Source organism: Panthera uncia, assembly GCF_023721935.1.
Source record: "Panthera uncia isolate 11264 chromosome A1 unlocalized genomic scaffold, Puncia_PCG_1.0 HiC_scaffold_17, whole genome shotgun sequence".
Lineage (NCBI taxonomy): Eukaryota > Metazoa > Chordata > Mammalia > Carnivora > Felidae > Panthera > Panthera uncia.
Genome location: NW_026057577.1, coordinates 72575074 through 72594534, shown reverse-complemented (window position 1 = coordinate 72594534; position 19461 = coordinate 72575074). Strand labels below are relative to the sequence as shown.

Genomic DNA, 19461 nt, shown 5'->3' with positions numbered 1-19461 from the left:
CCCCCCCCCCCCCTCCCCCCCCCCCCCCCCCCCCCCCCCGCCCCTGCTTGGTGCTCATGCACACTCTCATGCCCGTGATCTCTCTCTCTCTCTCAAAATAAATAAATAAACATTAAAAACAATAGGCAAACATTTTAATAAAATTTAATTTTGATAAAAATTGTATTTATTTAATTTTAACTGTATTTTCCTCTAACCTTGTGTTATTAACACTTTCAGACATTCAAAAAAGTTGAAAGAATGATACATAAGCACACACATGTCCTTCACTTGGAATCTGCAATTATTGATATTTTGTCATGTTTGGGGTGCCTGGGTGGCTCAGTCAGTTAAGCTTCTGACTCTTGGTTTTGATTCAGGTCATGATCTCACAGTTTTGTGAGTCCAAGCCCCGCATCAGGCTCTGAGCTGGTAGCATGGAGTCTGCTTGGGATTCTCTCTCCTTTCTCTACCCCTTTCCTGCTTGCGCTCTCTCTCAAATAAATAAACTTAAGGGGAAAAAATTTTTGTCATGTTTGCCTTATCTCTAGATAGGCACACACTTACACATTCCTATTGCTGAACCACTTAAGAGTAAGTCGTGATCATCAGGATACTCCAGCTCTAAATACTCTCATATTCATTTCCAAAAAATAAGGACATTCTTCCATTAATCACAGAACCATTACCATACATATGAAAATTAACAATAATTCCATCATGTCATCTAATTTCTAGTCCATATTAAAATTTTACCCAACTGTCCTAAGAGTCTTTTAGAGGTTTCTATTGAACTAGTATCCAATCAAGGTTCACACACTGCATTTGGTTGTTATTTCTCTTAGATTTTTTTAAAATTTTAATGTTCATTTATTTACTTTTGATAGAGCACAAGTGGTGGAAGGACAGAGAGAGACAGAGAGACACGGAATCTGAAGCAGGCTCCAGGCTCTGAGATGTCAGCGCAGAGCCCAACGTGGGGTTCGAACCCACAAACTGAGAGATCATGACCTGAGCTGAAGTCAGACAGTTAACCAACTGAGCCACCCAGGCGCCCCTCTTAGATTTTAATCTAGAACAGCTCTTCACCACATACACTATTTTTTAAAGAATCTACAGATTCAAGTTTAAGACTATTCCTCAAAATGTGGTCCAAGTGCCACCTGTTTCAGAATCACCTGGAAACTTATTTTAAAAGCAGATTCCAGGCCCCATCCCAGGTTTACTGAATAAGAATACCAGGTGAGTCATCAACATACTCAAATTTGGCAACAATTGCTCTAAGACTTGTGAAGTGATCGATAATAAATATCAATCGAATGTGCAGACATTGGTTAGTAAATGCACCTGGTTGTTCAAGCTGAGGTGGTCTAACTCCATGAAACGAGTTGCTCATTTTCCTTTTCTTCATTTTTTCACTTGTCTTCTGATTTAAGGCTTGAATCATAAAATACTCCAACTAAAACATGAATCAAATTTTAAGTAAAGCGTCAACAAAATTATGTATCTGACATGATTATTTGTACCCCAAATCACATTTGCCAAATGTTCAAATGCTGGTACCATCTACAAGTACGCTTTAGCAAACACTTGTAAACAAGTTTTTTATTTAAAGACAAAAAATGTATCAAGTAGAACAGACTGTGCCTTGTCTAAGCATAAATAAACTATCCATTCAAGAAGGAACTGTTCATTCTCTTGAATAATCAAGAAAGCCCAGCAGTACAACTGTGGGACTGTCAATAACTGTCTCGTGGGCAACCGCAGCAGTTAATAGTAGAGACATTCAAAGCAGGGCAGATCTGGCTCTACGTCACAGATGCTCACATCAACTGGGGATGTTTTCATATGTTCTATTCTTTTCTTGAATAAATTACTTTGAAATACATCCTTTATATGGGAAATCACAAATCCTAAGCACATACACACGCACAGCTCCAGGCCTATGCCTTGACGCTGTGAGACTTGGGGCAAAAATACAAACAGAGATCCATGTACCACATACACAAATATTTAAACATCATAAATAAAGAACTATTACGTAGAAAACATTCTATCCTACTTTGACAGAGGTATCATCATAAAAGCCGAGAAGGCCAGGTTTAGATTTAAATTCTCAGACGACTCAGAGCTTCACGTAGCACAAGGAACTGTCCTGTAACTCCTGGGCCTGGAGGCTGTCCTTTCTTCTCACCCTCTGCTCCATCCCACACCTCAAGGAGCTTTACGTATACAAGTAGACATCCATGCCTACACACCCAACGTCTGCCTCCCCTCCTCCATTCCTCAAAAGCAGTCACCCTTCGGCCACCTGTCAGAACTAAGGACATACACACTAGCAATGCAGTCCACCTTCAGGATGATGGACCCAGGAAAAAGGCCTGCACAGGCCTTGGAAACAGACTGAGTGCACTGCTAAGAGAATTCTGGGGTCCTCGGTTTTGGAACATGGTCACAACACTGTATAACAGAACCTTCTGCTCTGTGTTGATGGAAATGCTCTGTAATATCTGTGCTATTCGACACAGTAGCCACTAGCCACATGTAGCTACTGAGGACCTGAAATGTGGACAGTACACCTGAGGAACTGAATTTTCTTTAATTAATTTAAATATAAATAGCCACATGTGGCTAGTGGCTACCATATTGGATGTGCAGGTCTAGAAGGGGCTACTAGCTGCAGGTGGGCAAATGCGCTTGGCTCCATCATCACGTGCCATATGTGGGAGCAGGGATGGGGTGCAACTGGAGGAGGGTCAGATGGGGCTCCCTAAAGCTCAAGGGCATGTACTCTTCTTCCCAGGTTTTCATCTTCGACTCTCAAACACAAGAGTTTTTCTTTTTTTTTTTTTTTTTTTAATATAATTTATTATCAAGTTAGCTAACATATAGTGTATACAGTGTGCTCTTGGTTTTGGAGGTAGATTCCCGTCATTCATCACTTACATACAACACACAGTGCTCATCCCAACAAGTGCCCTCCTCAATGCCCATCACCCACTTATCCCTCCTTCCTGCCCCCCCCATCAACCCTCAGTTTGTTCTCTGTATTTAAGAGTCTCTTATGGTTTGCTTCCCTCTCTGTTTGAAAGTATTTTTTCAGACACAAGATTTCACTCTGACATTATCATCTCCATCTATATTCCTGCAAATGCCACTATTTCTTACACTCAAGATCGCAGCCATACTTCACTATTCAAGAATCTGAAAAGGGTCACTCTGATCTTATTTCCATATCCTCAATAAGTCTTAGGGAAAAAAGAAACTGTCATGTCTTTTCTCCCAACCTTGACCACTTCTTCAATCCTTATCATGCCTCCAACCCTAATTGCAACACTAGGTGTTAGGAACAAAGACAAACAAGGAGGAGGAAGAGAAAGAGAGCAGAGAACATGGGAGGTGGCAGGTGGGAAGTGTGACCATGAGAATTTCAGGTTCAGGAAGTGGGGCAGAACACAAGGAGACCTACATACCCCAAGAGAATCAGGCCCCCCCTCTCCAACAAAAGAAACCGAACTATCATTTTCCCCCAGTTTCCTAGGTATTTCAGGGATATACAAGATTCTTAGACTAAGACTTTTTTTAATCCACTACAATATTAGATTTGAGTCCTGTCTATCTTTCTAACCCTTTCTACTTTTTATTTGTCACCATAAATAAATTTAAAAAGTTTCTCACAGTCATTGATAATATCAATATTATGAGTATATCTTCCTTAATGTAGCTATATTGTTGTTTCTCTACATTACTGAGTTAAAAATAGCCACTTACACATGATAGAAATTAGGACCATTTATATTTGGTTCCAAGTTTAACATTGGTTGTTATTTGGAGTTTAGTAACTTCACAACAAATGAAATTTCTACAGTCATCTGGGGAGACCTCAACATTTGGACACAAATCTACATAATGAATAATCTGGCATACTGGAAAGAGTACTTGATGAAGAGCTGGGGAACTAACAGAGAAGTCTAAAGTGCTTCTGCTCAATGAAGGGTTTACACTGGTTTAAACCTCTTATCCGTGTTTACCAAATTTGTCTGCTGAAAGGAGTCACCTGTTGGGGATAGTTTCAAAGGCAGTTTTAAATGGCATGACTCCACAGTATTCTCCAAGCACCATGCCGTCCTAATATTGTAGGGTAGATTCTGTGGGCTAAGAAGGGCCTCCAAATGCCTGCAAGACCCAACAAATGCCATTGCAACAGAGCAAACAAATCCCACCTTCTCACATATCCAACAACAAGCTATTTGTAGAAGTAGTTTCTATGGATATTTTTGAGCTGCATCACTTAGGAGTATATGAAATATTGCCGAAGCACACACAGAGGAAGAAAAATCATTTTTTTCAAATAGTAGATAGAAATAAAAACCTTTCAGGGCCCAATGATCAGGTTATGAGGCTCACTGAACTGTGTGAAGATTACTAATAAAATTGACATAACAGGCTTGTGTGAGTAAACATGCTTTTGATATATACAACAAAAACCAATAAACTGTCACCAAGTGGAAAATTCCAAAATATTTTATTAGATGATAGAAAATGTTTAACTTGGAGAGAAAAATAAAATTGTAATTTGACTCTGACAAAAACTTTTCTTCTACTCTCATTTTATTTCTCGAAGTTAAAACCAATCATGTTTTTAAAACTAAAGTTCTAACTGAGGTTCTAGAAAATACCTTCCCAGCCAACTTGACAAAGGACCTTAATTTACATAACAGGGATTACCACTTACCACTCCTCCAAAATACTTTCCTATGTAGAAGTCATCAAGGCTGTGTAGTTCAAGATAGGTGGCTCCTAGTTCTTTAGCAAGTTGGATCCCTTCGGTTGTACTGACACAGCTCCCTCTGTCTGAGGTACACAGTGGGCATGTACACGGTAATTCTTCTGAGAAAATAAATACAAGTAACAAAGAGCTTTGAAATTAAATAGGAAAAAATATACATAGACAATCTAAACATTAAACAACAAAGTAAGAGCTCATACGAGAACCACAGTTCAGGGACAGTTAGTACACCCACCATCTATCCACTAGATTCTGAATAAAAAGCATCAATGTTAATATAAAGCTCCCCAAAGTAAACAAGCTTTAAGTGAAAGAAGAAGAAACCATATTTTAGAAAAGAATTTAAAAATAAGTGAATATACATTACCAAGGCTACTATAGTAATTAAGCCAATCAGCTAGTAATGGAGGACATGTTTCCTTTTATACAATCCTGACATCCTGAGTATCAGTACAAATTTAACAATTTAATTGCCATGGGTTGGGTCTTTGTTCTTTTCTTTCTTTCTTTCTTTCTTTTTTTTTTTTTTTTCTTCCTTTGGTGATAAACTTGAAATATATTTACCAAGTTGACTAGATCTGAATCTTCAAGGCTACAAAACTGCCACTCTCTTTGGAGATTTCACATAAAGTACATTCTTATTAATCCAAACATCTTAATTATTAGACTCTAAAGTATTCAACTGCAAAGACCACAATCACTTATCTTTCTCTTCAAGATCAAAAAATCATAAACTAAAAGAATAAAAACGTTTTTATTAAAAATGTGAACTATCCCAAGAGTCATGGTTGTACCATGTACAGATCTATGACTGGGAAGGTGGTAGATCAAGCATCTATAAGAATACTTCTTAGTAAAGCTACAAATGTATGTTCATCTGTGAATTCATCAGCTAGCTTTGTTTTGTTTCATGACACATCAGATATGTCACTGTATAAAAGACAGCCAAGTCAAAGGGGGATAAATCCATTTCTAGAAATGCATTTTGTTATAGATTAGCTTCCCTAGAGAATCAGACTCTGAGATGGAGACTGGTGTGCAGGAGGTTTATTGGGGAGGGAGGTGCTCTTGGGAGCAAACGGTTTCAGGGGTGAGGGAAATAGGGCTGGGCAGAGAAAAAATTTGAACTGCAATATAGCTACAACAAAGATCTCAGCCGATCCTACTGGGAAGTCTGGAGCTCAGATGGCCCTTTAGAATGAATGGTTCCTTAGTTGGGGGAAAGAGAGATGGGCCTTTGTGTCCCTGTATCAAATAAGATAATGAGTAATTAGATGAGGGCTGCCATGGGTGAGGCAGAACCTTGGGTAGGCAGCTTCTACCAGCACAAGGTAATTCCCAGTCCCTAGGAGGAGATTCAGCTGTGAATCAGCAGCCAGCAGTTCAGTACCTGAGGGAGGAAGGATGGTGGCCCTCAAAGGGCATTTGGGCAACTTACCACAGCATACACAGCGAAGTCCTTACCAAGCACCTGCATATAGATAGAGCATGTGTATATACATATGGAGTATATACTCTACGGAGGTTTAGTGCATGTGCCTGCTATGTACGTAACTATGTAATAATTTCAGCTTCACTGAAAGAATTTTAGAGCTCAGAGACCAGGAATTTGCATCCTCCTTCTGCAGAGGAGGAAAGTGAGGGTCAGGGAAGATGAGTGCCCTGGACAAGTCTCCTGGTGTGTCAGAAATGGAAAACAATGATACAACTGTTACTTGCTCTATCTGGTAAGTAAAGTGAAACAAAAGATAGGATAAAAATTTAGTCTGAGTGAAGAATTACTGAGTAAAGATACAGTGATTTAAAAGTTAAGTGTGGGTTCTCAAAATTAAGCCGTGATTTCTGAATTTTTGCTTTTACTTTTAGTAAAAGATCATTTTAGTTCTGGAGCACATAAAGTTTTTATACAGAATGTAGCCTATCTTGAAAAATAACACAATGATATTTCACATTCTTTACAAAGATTGATAAACAGTGCCTTTGATTTTCTGAAGACAGAAGCCTTCTTATGTCTACAAAGCTCTCCTTATGCTGATGGAATGGGGTGAGTAGGCAGACCATCTTATTAAACTGTATTTCTGAACAAAAATAAAGCCAAGTGCTTCAAGTGGAAAATTAAGTGAATGTAATGTAAAAAATTTTTAACAAGTAATCTTGATTTGAAGGAAAATACAACTAATTTCAGGTTTAACCCAGCTGAGAAAGGTTTTCAGCTGTGTGTAGGCATTACCCTTACTGACACACATGCCTAGAAAACCCCTCTTCACATCTAATCTTCACAATCTCCGTGTGTCACAGAACACCTTTTTGTTCATATTCACCCGGAAGGAAAAAAATGTCTCATCGTTATGTGTTGGATATAGGAGGAAAGCCAGTAAAACATTTATGGAATAAATAAACCTATATTAAGCATTTCATTAAGAACAATCAGAGGACCCAAATAATTTTAAATTGTGGTATATTCTTCAGATCACTCTGTGAGCCTACCTCAGGGTCACAGGGACTCTGTGAATCAGTGTTAGACTTCTCATTAACACTGTAGTCTTTTTTACTTCTCTTACATGATAATCTTTTAAGGTGTTATCAGAAATGTCTATTTTTTAAAGCAAACACAAAGTAACTCTGGAATTCAAATGAACTGCGGCTCTTTCAAAGCAGCAGCTTTCAGAATCTGAAGGGTGATTCTTACAATGTTGCCAGTGCCTGAAAGCTTTAGAAAGAACTTTTAAGAACTCTAGCTTAGCGATGTACTCAGCGCTATCAGAACTTCAAAATGAAAAGAAGACAGGATGCCCATTTGGGGGAGCTCAAGGCTATGAATACCCTGAGGCATGTTCAGAAAAAAAAAAACTCTCTTTCAGAGATAGATTCAATATTTAGTAAAAAGCCAAAAATTTTTTCAAAGCCAAATGTGATGAAGACATACATAGATAGTCAAGCTTGTCAAAACATGTGTAACAAAGGAAAATAGTAAGACTGATTGTTTTTGCTGACCTATTTCTGAAAAGAACTCAAGAGAGGAATTACCAGAACACCCAACACAGCTACTTGTATTGCAAGGGACTCAGGGAGGGAAGCAATACAAGTCCTTGGGTTGAATATCAGATTTAGCTTGGTAATTAATTACTTTGCAATCACATGTCTATGTGAAATTAATTTCATCTTAAGACCACTCATTCACTAATTGAACAAATGTTTACTGAACACCTAACATATATCAAACAAGAAATATAAAGATACACAGACAAAAGCTCAGAGTCAACTGGGCCAACAGAGACAGGACTGCACAGAATTATAATATAATAAATATAATAAATACTAAAATAAAGGTGTACAAAATCACCATGGGAACATAAGAGAGGAAATTAACTCTGCCTGAGGGATTGTGGAAGGCTTCACAAAGGAGGCACTGGTTTACTAGACAAGGATGAATTTGCCATACAGATAAGAGGAATTGTGCAGAAGGGCACTCCAGTCAGGGGTGGGGAGCATATGCAAGGTCTGGATGTGAGGAAAAAAACACAACATGTTAGCTTCCAGTTTCAAAATGGAAAGCTAAGCTCACATTGCAATTTCCTCTCCCAGAGAAATCACAGAAATAATTAAATAAAGGGGAGGGAGAGGAGAGGGGGAGGGAGCGAAAAAGGAGGGAAGGAACAAAGGGAGGGGTTGGGGAAGGATGAAGGGAGATGTGCATATACAGCCACATTCAAAAATTAAGAGGAGAGAATCTCATCAGCCCAGAAACTGGGAGCACCTGAAAGGCTGAAGGCAGATAGCATACGACCAAAGAGGGAAGCTGAGGCTCAGGGGACAGGTGGGAAGTCTTGCACTGGAGAACATTAAGAGTACTCAGTGCTCACTGATGGGGGCACAACAAGGAGGCCCAAGGGCAACTGAGTGGAGATTAGCTGGAGACCTCAGTGGAAGCAGCTAGGCTTGCAGATGTCATATGAGCTCTCACTCCTACCCTGACCCCAGAGAGCAACTGGACAGAGGAGGAGAAAGGCGTTAATCCAACAGAGAATCTAAACTGCAAAATGAGGCAAATTAAGAATTATCCAGGGGCGCTTGGGTTGCTCAGGTGGTTGAGCACCCGACTCTTGATTTTCGCTCAGGCCATCATCCCAGAGTCATGGGATCAAGCCCCAAGTCGGACTCCATGCTGAGTATGGAGACTGCTTGTGATTCTCTCTCCCTCTCCCTCTGCCCCTCCCCTGCTCAGGTGTGTGCACACACATATCGGCCCACTCTCAAAGTCAATAAATAAACTTAAAAAAAAAACAAAACTATCCAAAGTTTAAAAAGCATCCATACCATGAAATAAAATCTCATCAGATGAAAGGACTTAGAATGCCCCCCCCCAAAACAAGACTTAATAAAGCAATCAAAACAAAATCTTAAAGTAAGTATAATTAATTGAGAGAGGTTTTCTTCTTAAAGTATTTACATTCTTAACACATGAAAAAGAAATCAACCAATTAGAGATCTTGGATGTGAGAAACTGTTGAAATAAAAAAAAAAAAAAGTAATAATGTAAAAGAGCAGGAGAGACCCAGCAGAAGTAATTTGTGAGGTAGGAAAAAAGACCAAAGAATTCTCCCATAATACAACACAGAGAAATAAAGGGTTAGGAAATACAAAAGAAAGATAAAAGTAACAGAGGAGAGATCCAGAAGTCTCATCATCAGTCTAATAAGAGAACAAAAAGGACAGAGTAAAGAAAATGTAGGGAAGGTGATATCTGAAGAAATCATGAAGTTGAGACTTTCCCAGATCTAAAGAAAGACCTTAAGTTCATCAAGTAGTTCTGTGCAACAGGTACATAAGACACAAAAGATTACACTCTACAAGGCTAAAGAAGCAGTCAGGAGCTATATCATGAACGATCTTGCATTTTAGGTAAGACTTTACAAGAGAAAATTATTGAAGTGAGATACAAATACTGGAAGAAAATAATGGAATCAATAGGAACCCATGATTAAAAGAAATACATGGTTCTGTCCAATGAAAGGGTCTTGAAGCAATGACACTTAAAGTTATGAGCACCCCTAAAGTCCAGATCTTGGTTTCTAAATATCATTGCTCACCATATGGAACCCGGGCTCCCTGAAGAAATGACTGATTTCCAGGGCTGGAGCAGACAGAATAAGGTGAGCCTGGAACATCTTATGTCAGAAAATAAGGAAGGACTCAAACATTAATCAGAACTAGCTTGAAAAGCCTTCCTTCATGCAAATTTGGGGTAATACAAACAACAGAAAGAATAAGAAGAAAAGATTATAAAATATGTAATTTAAAAAACAAAGCCATGAATCATAATGATTCTAAAAAATGTGGGAGCAGGGAGAAGGGAAAGCTCTATTTAGAGAAGAATACCAACTAATAAGTGTAGGAGGAATGACAGAAAATCACTATTTTGCAATCACAATGATCACAACTGAAGGAATTATGCAAAATAATGGGCTCAGATTCTTTAAAAATGTCAATGTTATGAAAGATAAAAAAAAAAAGGATGGGGAATTGTTCTGGATTTAAAAAGACTAGACAGACATAACAATTAAATGCAATGAGTAGTCCTTAATGACATTCTGGATTAAAAAAAAAAAAAAAAAACAGCTTTGGAACAACTGGGAAAATGTGAATATGGATTGTATTTAAAATAATAATACAATAGATAATAGTATGTCACATTTCTTGAATGATGGTTGCATTATGGTTGATAGAAGAATGGCACTGTCTTACATAACACATGCTGAATTAATTAGGATTGAAGAAATCCCATAATTTTATAATTTACTCCCAAATGAAAGAGAAAGAGAGAGGATGTGTGTGCATGTGTGTATTTGTAATCTCTGGGATTCACTGTTCTATTCTGGTCAATTTTCTCAGGTTTGAAATTTTGCAAATAAAAGGAAAAAAAGAAGAGAGTTTCTAAGGAACATTAAAGCAATGACTATCATGATCTGACTTGTATTCTAGGATGATTATTCTGAGAGGATTTATTTCAGGAAGAAGCAAGGCAAGAACAGAAGGACCAGAGGCCAATTTACCATAAAGCCGATGAACCCTTATCTTGTGGGTCCCTTCCAAAGCCCTGGGAGAAACCTAAGCAATAGATGGTTAACATCATCATTTGCTTTTGCGAAATTTGCAAAATAAGATATTCTAACTATGCTTGGTTAAGACCACTGTCTCTTTTCCATTCCAACTCCCTTCACCTTCCATCAGGCAGCTCTGAAGTATGACAGGCATTTTGGGGATCCTGCTAATGGGACTTGAAATTTAGGTTTAGTGGGATATTATCTGTGGTTTGTAGTCACTTCCTTGTACAGTTAAATGTTTGAGAACTGTCTTGGTACACGAATAGCCTTCCGGAATGCTTCTGTCACCCAATGTGCAGACTTTTTTGGTGTCTTGAAGACAAAGATGCCAAGCTGAAAGAGGAACACAACACAAACTATAATGCCCAGCACCAACAAGATGCGAAGAGCAAAGAAATACGCTGGAAGAAAAACTAATTCTCATATTCTTCTGTACATAGAAAATAACAAAAGCAGTTACCTTAGGAAAAAGTGATCAAAGACTGCACAGCCAAAAAACATAAGGAAAATTAAAGAAATGTCAAGCTGTTAAATAGTAGAAATGTTTTTTAAATGTCTGTGGTATTTGACAGCTTTTTAGATTTGCAACTCATCATGCTTCCTTTTCTCATTCTAAATTTCATGAGTGTGCATGTGTGTATCTGTAATGTTGTAGTTTTTTTTCCCAACAAGGACCTCTAAAATTGTTTAAGTTTCAGGTCCTACAAAATCAGGAACTACCCCTTGAGACCAAATAGAAGGCCACTATGACAGATAATTACATGATTAAGATCTGAAATCCAATGAAGAAAAAGAGAATGCATGGAGTTTGAGGTTTATTTGAAATGTAAAACCAAAAGGGCTTCTTAGTCAACTGGATATGGGAAATGGGAGGAAAGCTGGGTTGGATGATTCTAGTTTGGGTGAATGAATGGGTTTGACATCATTCACCAAGGCAGGGAATTCAGCAGAAAGAGGAAGATTCTGTGGAGATACTGGCCAGGAGAGAAACTAGAGCCAGAGAAACAGACTGGGTATTCATCAGTGTCTATACAGGGAAAGGTAAAGCACCAGATTAACAAATTCAAGGTCAGAGTAAACAGCAAGAAGTGAAGCCAAAGGATGAAACCCTGGGAAACAACTAGTGCTGTGTTGGTTCAATATGTGTACGGGGGTGGGGGGTGGTGTTGACCACTAAGAAGACAGAGAATTAAAACAACCAAGAAACAAAGAATAGCTTTTTTAATTGAAGGGAGAGATGTGTTTGAATAACTTCAAAGGATGAATTGTTATTAAAATATAAATCAAATTAAAGGGTAAATGTAAATGGATGTCAAATTTGTCAATAAGCATTTAACTGGTAACCATGGGTGAGAACAAACGCAGTATAATTGCGAAAGTCAAAGTCAGACTGTAGTGGACTGAAGAATAAATGGGAAGTCAGGAAGTGGACTCAGGAAGTGTGGATGACTCTTTCAAGAATCGAGGCCTGCAATAAAAAGAAACTTAGGGAAGTAGAGGGGATGTGAGGTCAAGGAAGGGTCAAGCCTACTTTATTTGTGTCTTCTAATGCTAAATATACACCTACCCTACCACTATGACCCCAAATCCTACTCCTAGGAAACTTAAGCATCATTAAAAGGAGAGTGAATAAATAAATCACAGCACATTCACACAACTGAAAATATACACCAAAATAACAAAATATAGTTAAGTGCAACATGGATATATGCCCAGAATATTAAGCTAACTGAAATTAGACACAAGGTACTACATACGGAATAATTCCTTTTGTATGAAGTTCTAGAATAAGTAGAACTAATCTATACTGTTAGAAGTCAGAATAGCAGTTATCTCCAGGGAGGGGTGCTATTAACTAGGAGGAGGCATAAAAGAGCCCTCCAAAGTGAGGCAAATGTTCTCAATCTTGACCTGTGAGGCGGCTGCATACATATATGTACATGTAGGAAGGCATTAAATTGCACTCTGGGATTAGGGAACTTTACATCCCTTACTTTGCTATACCTTAATGAAAAGGAAAAATAATCAATGAATAAAATTTTAAAGCCAGCCTCACTGAGGAAATACCACTAAGATGGAACTAACAAAATACCACCAAATCAAAGTGAATTCCAAGTTGGCCCTAGGAGATCTGACAATGATATGCATAGCAGCGAATGCTGGCACTGGCTGAACCAAAAGAATCCAGCAGCCTTGGAGTCAACGCTTCCTCTCCCTCAGGCGGTGTTGCCAGTGTATTCAGTTTGCTCCTTACTAGCTACCTAAAAACCCTGCACCTAAGCCCAATTCCTTCTGCGGACAATCTATCCTTCCCACTGGATAGACCTTCAGAATGTCAGGAAGAATCTTCCAGGGCTCAGCGCCAGCCTCATACCTTTCCCGAATCAAAAGAACACAAGTACTGACTTCCTTCACTACTGTAGAACAATTTAGAAGACAAATCTGTACCCATCAGAATCACAGCAGTAGTCCGTGACACTTTACTTTGATGTCTCACTATCATACCATGTGATGAAGAGATTAACAGCTGGCATTTGAATGCAGTGATTTTATTCCAAAAAAAAGCCCCATATCAATCATGAATAAACTTAGCACTATTTAAAATTAACATGGTACCTGCATTCTCATCATAAAAAAAATTAAATACTTACCATTTTGTCTGGTGCCAACAGCAGCAATGATTACTGGAACTGAATTTAATGCCCTTTTAATCACTGGAATATAATTATCCTTTACTTCGTGGAATGAAAACTTGTCATTTACGTTGTATTTGATCACAATGATGTCAGCACTCCCAATTAGATTTCTAGAGGTATACCAATCACTGTCAAAAATGTCCTAAACCAAAATGCAAAGAGCACTTTTTAGTCTACTTGTCTTCAAATGAATCATGAAATAAAATGTAACACATTAAATTTTTTGCTATAATTTTTGTAATTCATAAAAAGAATTTATTTTTAAATAAGTAACTATCTAAAATTAAAAATGTTTAAAGCCTACCAACTCTTCAATTTTTATGTATTCATTTAGCCTATTCAGCAGTGTAGTTGTTGTACTCTGAGACAGATCTAGGGAATCACTGTCTGTGTGATGAAATACGCAATTTCTTTCAATATGTGCACTTAAAAATAAGCACTTTGTTTTAAAATTATGCCATACTTTTATCACCTAATAAATTTGAAAATGTTAACACTATGGCAGTAGATGCCAGCGCATCAGTATGAGTAAAGAAGCTTCAGAGGATTTTCTGTGACCCAATTAGACACTGCAGGAGTGTTCAAGTGTTTTAAATGGCAATGCATTGTGAATTCTGTGGAGTTCCATGTATTTTATACATATTTTCAAAATTTATACATACCTTTCAACTTAATCCATCCTTTGGACGGTACAGTATATATATATAATGTATGTGTGTATATAGGGACGTATGACTTATAAAAAGATACTATGTATTATAAAGTGTCAACATGGTAAAGAATAGATTTTCAATTCCTGTTTTTAGCTTATAGAAATTAAAAATTCAGGATAAACCTTTCAATCTTGAAATTTTTACTTTTGGACTACAGTTAATAATTACCACTATATAGAATCAGGGCCAAAAGTAATTTATTATGAACACTACTCCTTAAAAGCTTTGATACTTCAAAAGTATTTTTCAAAGGTTTTATGTGAATAGTAGCATAAGAAAAATATGTTTATATATCTTAATACCACAGCTAAGTATGCATTAGTAGCTTTTTTCCTCATATTCTAGTGAACTATTAATCATTATTTGTCCTTTCCTGTGGCCTTTAGTATGTATTTCCAGGATATAATATGGCTAGATTAAGAAAATAGTTAGATGTGGCTAACAGATCCAAAAACTGTTGGGCTATGAAAGTTTGCACTTTAAAATATGAGCCCCAAATAGGGTAATAATGCTGAAATCAATCAGTCAAGATCCATGTGACAGAGCTTTCATCCTACGGTGGAAAATTCTGGAGAAGTGTTACACAGCAATGCCCTTTAGAAGAGAGAGCTGCTTCTCACCAGGACCTCCACCATCCCCAGCAAGGCCTCCCCCAATTCCCTGCACCCACCCCAACCCACCTACTTCCTATGAGTACACTCAGAGTAATGAGAACTGCAAAATGTTTGGACATGGATTTTTTGAAATGTTTGGACATGAATTTATTGAAAGTGGGAGCACTGAAAAAGGAAGATTAAAAAAACCAACAAAGAAAAGTAGACAAACTATGGGGACACAAACAGCAAAGGCAAAGTCTTAAACTTGGAGGAGGGTGGAAGAGGCGGGGAGAAGGGAATTGGGACACAGATCAAGAAAATGTGAAGGCTTCCCAGCAGAGTTCCACACTCATGCTCTTTTCCAAATCCCAAACCACAAACCCATTCAGTTCCAAATGTATCTGCTATAGTATCCAAGTTCAAAGTAAACAAGCATAACAGGGTATATAAGTACAACAAAGAAAGAGAACAAAGTCAGATGAATGGGATTAAAAAAACAAACAAACAACTAGAAATAGGTGGACCAAATGAAACAGCTATTTAACTCTGACAGAACAAATCAAAAGTAACTGCTCTTTGCATTCCAAATAGTTTAAAATTCCAGAGTTACTGGAGAGGTGTACTAGGAAAAAAAGGAAACATTGAGAGGGAAATGTCAGGAGAAAATGGGTTTTGGCATTATTACCACGGATGTATTGAGGATATAAACACTGTAAATAATTGTATTTTTAAAACATCAGTTTCAAATCCTGCACAAGAAAAGTGTGCATGTGTTACCTCATTGCTTTTTGTGGAATATTTCTGGTAAACAGGAAAAGATCTAGAAATAAAATAACGTAACCGCACACACACAAAAAAGAGGATGGGTTTGAGAGAGACATCCTAAATAACGAACTACATAAAATGAATATGAAATGCATTAATTTAAAAGTGCCAAATATATATACCGCAAGGATCCAGAGTAAGGCCATGGATCTACAGAAAAAACAAGAGAAGTACAAACTGTCTCATTCCAATTCCAAGGAAATAACACCACATTCCTAGTCAAACTGTGTCAAAGAGAAAATGCTCCCCTGGTTTCTAGAAATATGAAGGAAATCAAATTCTCCCACCCCTTGTAAATCACTTCCAGGATTTCCTCTAGGAGGTTATGCAATGCAAAGCTTGGAGCCACATTGGGAGAATGGAAATCATTTTTTTTAAATAATCTAAATTTTTGCAGCAAAACAACAACTGTATTCTACTTGACTATGGGGCTGCAAAGTACTGTTTTGTACTTTGCACTTAGTACTAAGTACTAATACCACTGCCTCAGTGTGGTGGCAAATTCACTACATTTGTGTGAATCTTGAATGATGTATAGGAAAACTTCTGCTTAGTGTGACACATGGCTATATTGAAGTCATAATAAACACATTATAGGAGCTACCACCTACTGAGTGCCTACTACACGTCAGCTTCTACACTAAGAACTTTACACGTGCTCCCTCATTTACTCTGCAGCACAGCTCTAGGAGGCAGGGATTATTTTCATTGTATACATAGGAAAAATGAGGCTAAGAGAGGATCGCTGACTTAACCAAGGAAAATCTCTAAGTAGCAATGTGGGGATCTGAAAGCAGGTCCTTCTGCTGTCAAAACCTGTGCTCTATCTGCTCTGTTATATTGAATATTATGTTTCAGTACATGTCAAGTATAAGCTGATAAATACAATCCACCTGAATATCTCTGATGGACTTTTACTTACCACCAAAAAAAGAAAAGCACCTTGGAAGAGAAACTCTATAAATATATTCCCTCATGTTTGAAGATCATTATAACCCCCAAAGTGTACCTGGTTACCAACTCAATGCCTTAAACAGGACCAGAGTCTAAACAAACAAAAGGTTAAGATTAGCACAATAAAACGCAACAATCAGTATATGGCAAAAATCTAGACTACAGACGCTTATTCTAATCCATTCACTTACTACAACACATGATCACAAGTACTGTTTTTTGCTAAATTATCAACATAAACAGGAAAGAGCTAACAGCTCAAAGAAAAAACAGGAAATGTAAAACCTAACATCCAAATTCAGCTTATTTTATTTTCCCTACATTTATTTACTCTACTCACTCAACATCTGTTCCACTGACTGTAGTAAAACTAGTAAGTTTTTAGACTGTACTATCTTTCACAATGAAATGGCCAAAGTGAAGGAAAAAAAAAGTGTTTCATTTGCTTGCATAGACTCCAGCAAGTTCCTGATCAATGCTTCTTATGACTAGCATCATCACTGTCATAAATGGGAATTCAATACCACCCAGTAATGGAAAAAAACTGTTTTGCATTTATTTTAGCCCATTAATGTAAATATCCTTTAACTGAAAATTTGTTTGGGCTATAGTGATCCTTTCTTGCCATAATTTGCATAAGACATTTTTTTATGTACATTCCATACATTCCTTTAGAAAGGTGTATCAGTTCCCCATAGCACCTGATCTAGCTTTTTAAAATTGCTATTTAAACATACAGCCTCACATAATGAGAATTTGTATCTTCTTTTTCAGACATTCAGCTTTCTTCTGTTATAAAATACAATCTTGAGCTTTAGTTATAATATTATAACTCCAATACCAGTAAAGAATAAGAAATTTCCAAATAAGATTAAATGAAAACATTAAAATTATTACTATTATTGCATACCTCAGTATTACATTATTGTGTACTAAAAATATTTATGTGTCACAGAGTAGATACCTTTCTCCTTTATCAAGTACTCAAGAATCAGACTGAATTTTATCGACTTTATTACAATTTCTTCTAATTATTGCAAATTTTAAAGCTTTTTGAAAATTCCAAGCAGTATTATTATTTTCGATTTATGAGTCACTGAAAATAAATGGCTAATATATCAAGAGTATCTGCATTATTAAAATTAAAAACATGAATTAAAATTTTCAAAAGTGGATAGTGTTGCAAATGAGTGGTTTAAAATTAATTCTCAGTCCCTGTCTCTTCCTCTCCTTTCCAGGGGTCCTATTTCTGAACTGCCCCAATGAAATTTATTTTTGCTTGTGTTGAGCTTTCAGAGGACTTTATTTTTAGAACACTAATATTACACTATCACCAACAGGGTAGGCATGAAAAAACATTGCTCTCTGCGGGTGACACTTGGTGACCCCGTCCCTTGGGGTTGTCACATTCAACTGCCAGCTACCAAGGGACAACCTACAGTCGTGAATTGTAGGAGTAAGCGCTCCAAGTTCCCACTGGGGCTTTTTGCCTTCTAAGAGTGTTCTCTGACCAGGCTGCCCCCCGCCCAGTGAAACAAAGGAAAACGAAGCTTTTCCCAAAAATGTTTTAAAACTCTACCCAGGTGACCCGGACGGTCCACATCCGTGAAAAGGGAAAAAGGGGGAGGAGGAAAACAGATGAAAGAAAAGCTCCGTCAGCCTCGGCACTGAGCAGCGGCCGCCCCCTTACCCAGACGGGGCAGTCGTGGACCACCAGCTTGACATTCCCAAACGCGCTGGCCTGATACTCGGTGAACACGGGACGTGCGACCGTACTGGTGGCGTTCAGCAACAAGCTGCTTTCGTCCCCCGAGACCAGAGGGCTTCTCCCCAGGTAAGTGCGGATGAGCCCCGACGGCCGATTGTCCTGGTGAAACGCGTCCCCCTCGTTCCCGAGCGCCACGATGTGAATGGACCTACACGACAGGGAGGGGGTGAGGGGGGAGAAGAGGCGCGTGGTCAGCGCGAGGATCTCTTTAATCAGAACAGGAAGTGCGGGGGGCAGCGCGCGGCGAGGATGAGCGAAAGCCCCTCGCGCTGGGGCGCACGACACGCGTTGGGGTAGAGACAATGGCAGGACCGCGACGCGTACGTACATGATCTCAAATCCAAGGGCAGGGCGGCGACTCGGAGAAAAGCGGCTCCTCGCGGCCTCTCGGGGCCAGGCGGCGGCGTATTCACCCGCAATCAGCTCATCCCCGGCCGCGTCTCCTTCGCGCGCCTCCACCGCGGTGCGGCCGACGCAGAGCGGGCCCGCGCGAGCAAGGGAGCGAGCGACCAGGGGGCCGGAGACGTGCGAGTCGGGCCGTGTGCGCGCTGCCAGCCAGTCAGGAAGTGCCCGGGAACATCCCGAGCGGCCCGCCGCTCCCCGCCTCCCCGGCCGCCGCCGCCGCCAAGAGTGGCCCGGCGCCCGGGAGCTGCAGCCCCCTCTCTGCCGCGCTCCCCGGGCCGGGCAGCTGTCGCCTTCTGCTGCCGCGGCTCCTCCTTCTGGCCGAGAGTGAGTTAGGAGAAAAGCCGGGGCCTCCGCCCCCTCGGCGGGCCGGGCGGGCGGGTGCAGCACGTGCTGGCCTTGGGGATCGAGCGGACGCGGGGGGCGCGCTCCCCGCCGGGGCCCCGGGCCCAGTCAGCGGCTGCCGGATACAAAGGAGCGGCCCGCGCAAGGGCCCCGCGGAATATAAATTAATAAATACAACGCCCAAGCCGGAGAGCTCCTGATCGCCAATCCGCCTGCAGCAAGTTTGTTCAACTCGAAAGGCTGTAACCAGAGCCAGGGAAAGGGGGGTGGGGCGGTGAGGCACCCGCTCC

At 39.4% G+C, this 19461-nt stretch overlaps 1 protein-coding gene across 1 annotated transcript in view; it reads right to left on the bottom strand.

Annotated features, from left to right (window-relative positions):
* Nucleotides 1-19022, bottom strand: part of RHOBTB3 (Rho related BTB domain containing 3) — a 53504-nt gene extending 34482 nt beyond the window's left edge. Inside the window, exons 1-5 of the mRNA XM_049647603.1 lie at nt 18753-19022; nt 18347-18572; nt 13524-13710; nt 4715-4869; nt 1327-1438 (exon numbers count right to left, since the gene is read on the bottom strand). Coding sequence (XP_049503560.1) covers nt 1327-1438; nt 4715-4869; nt 13524-13710; nt 18347-18572; nt 18753-18754 — 682 coding nt within the window. The 5' untranslated portion in view covers nt 18755-19022. The remainder of the gene's footprint in view (nt 1-1326; nt 1439-4714; nt 4870-13523; nt 13711-18346; nt 18573-18752) is intronic.
* Nucleotides 19023-19461: the final 439 nt, after the last annotated feature.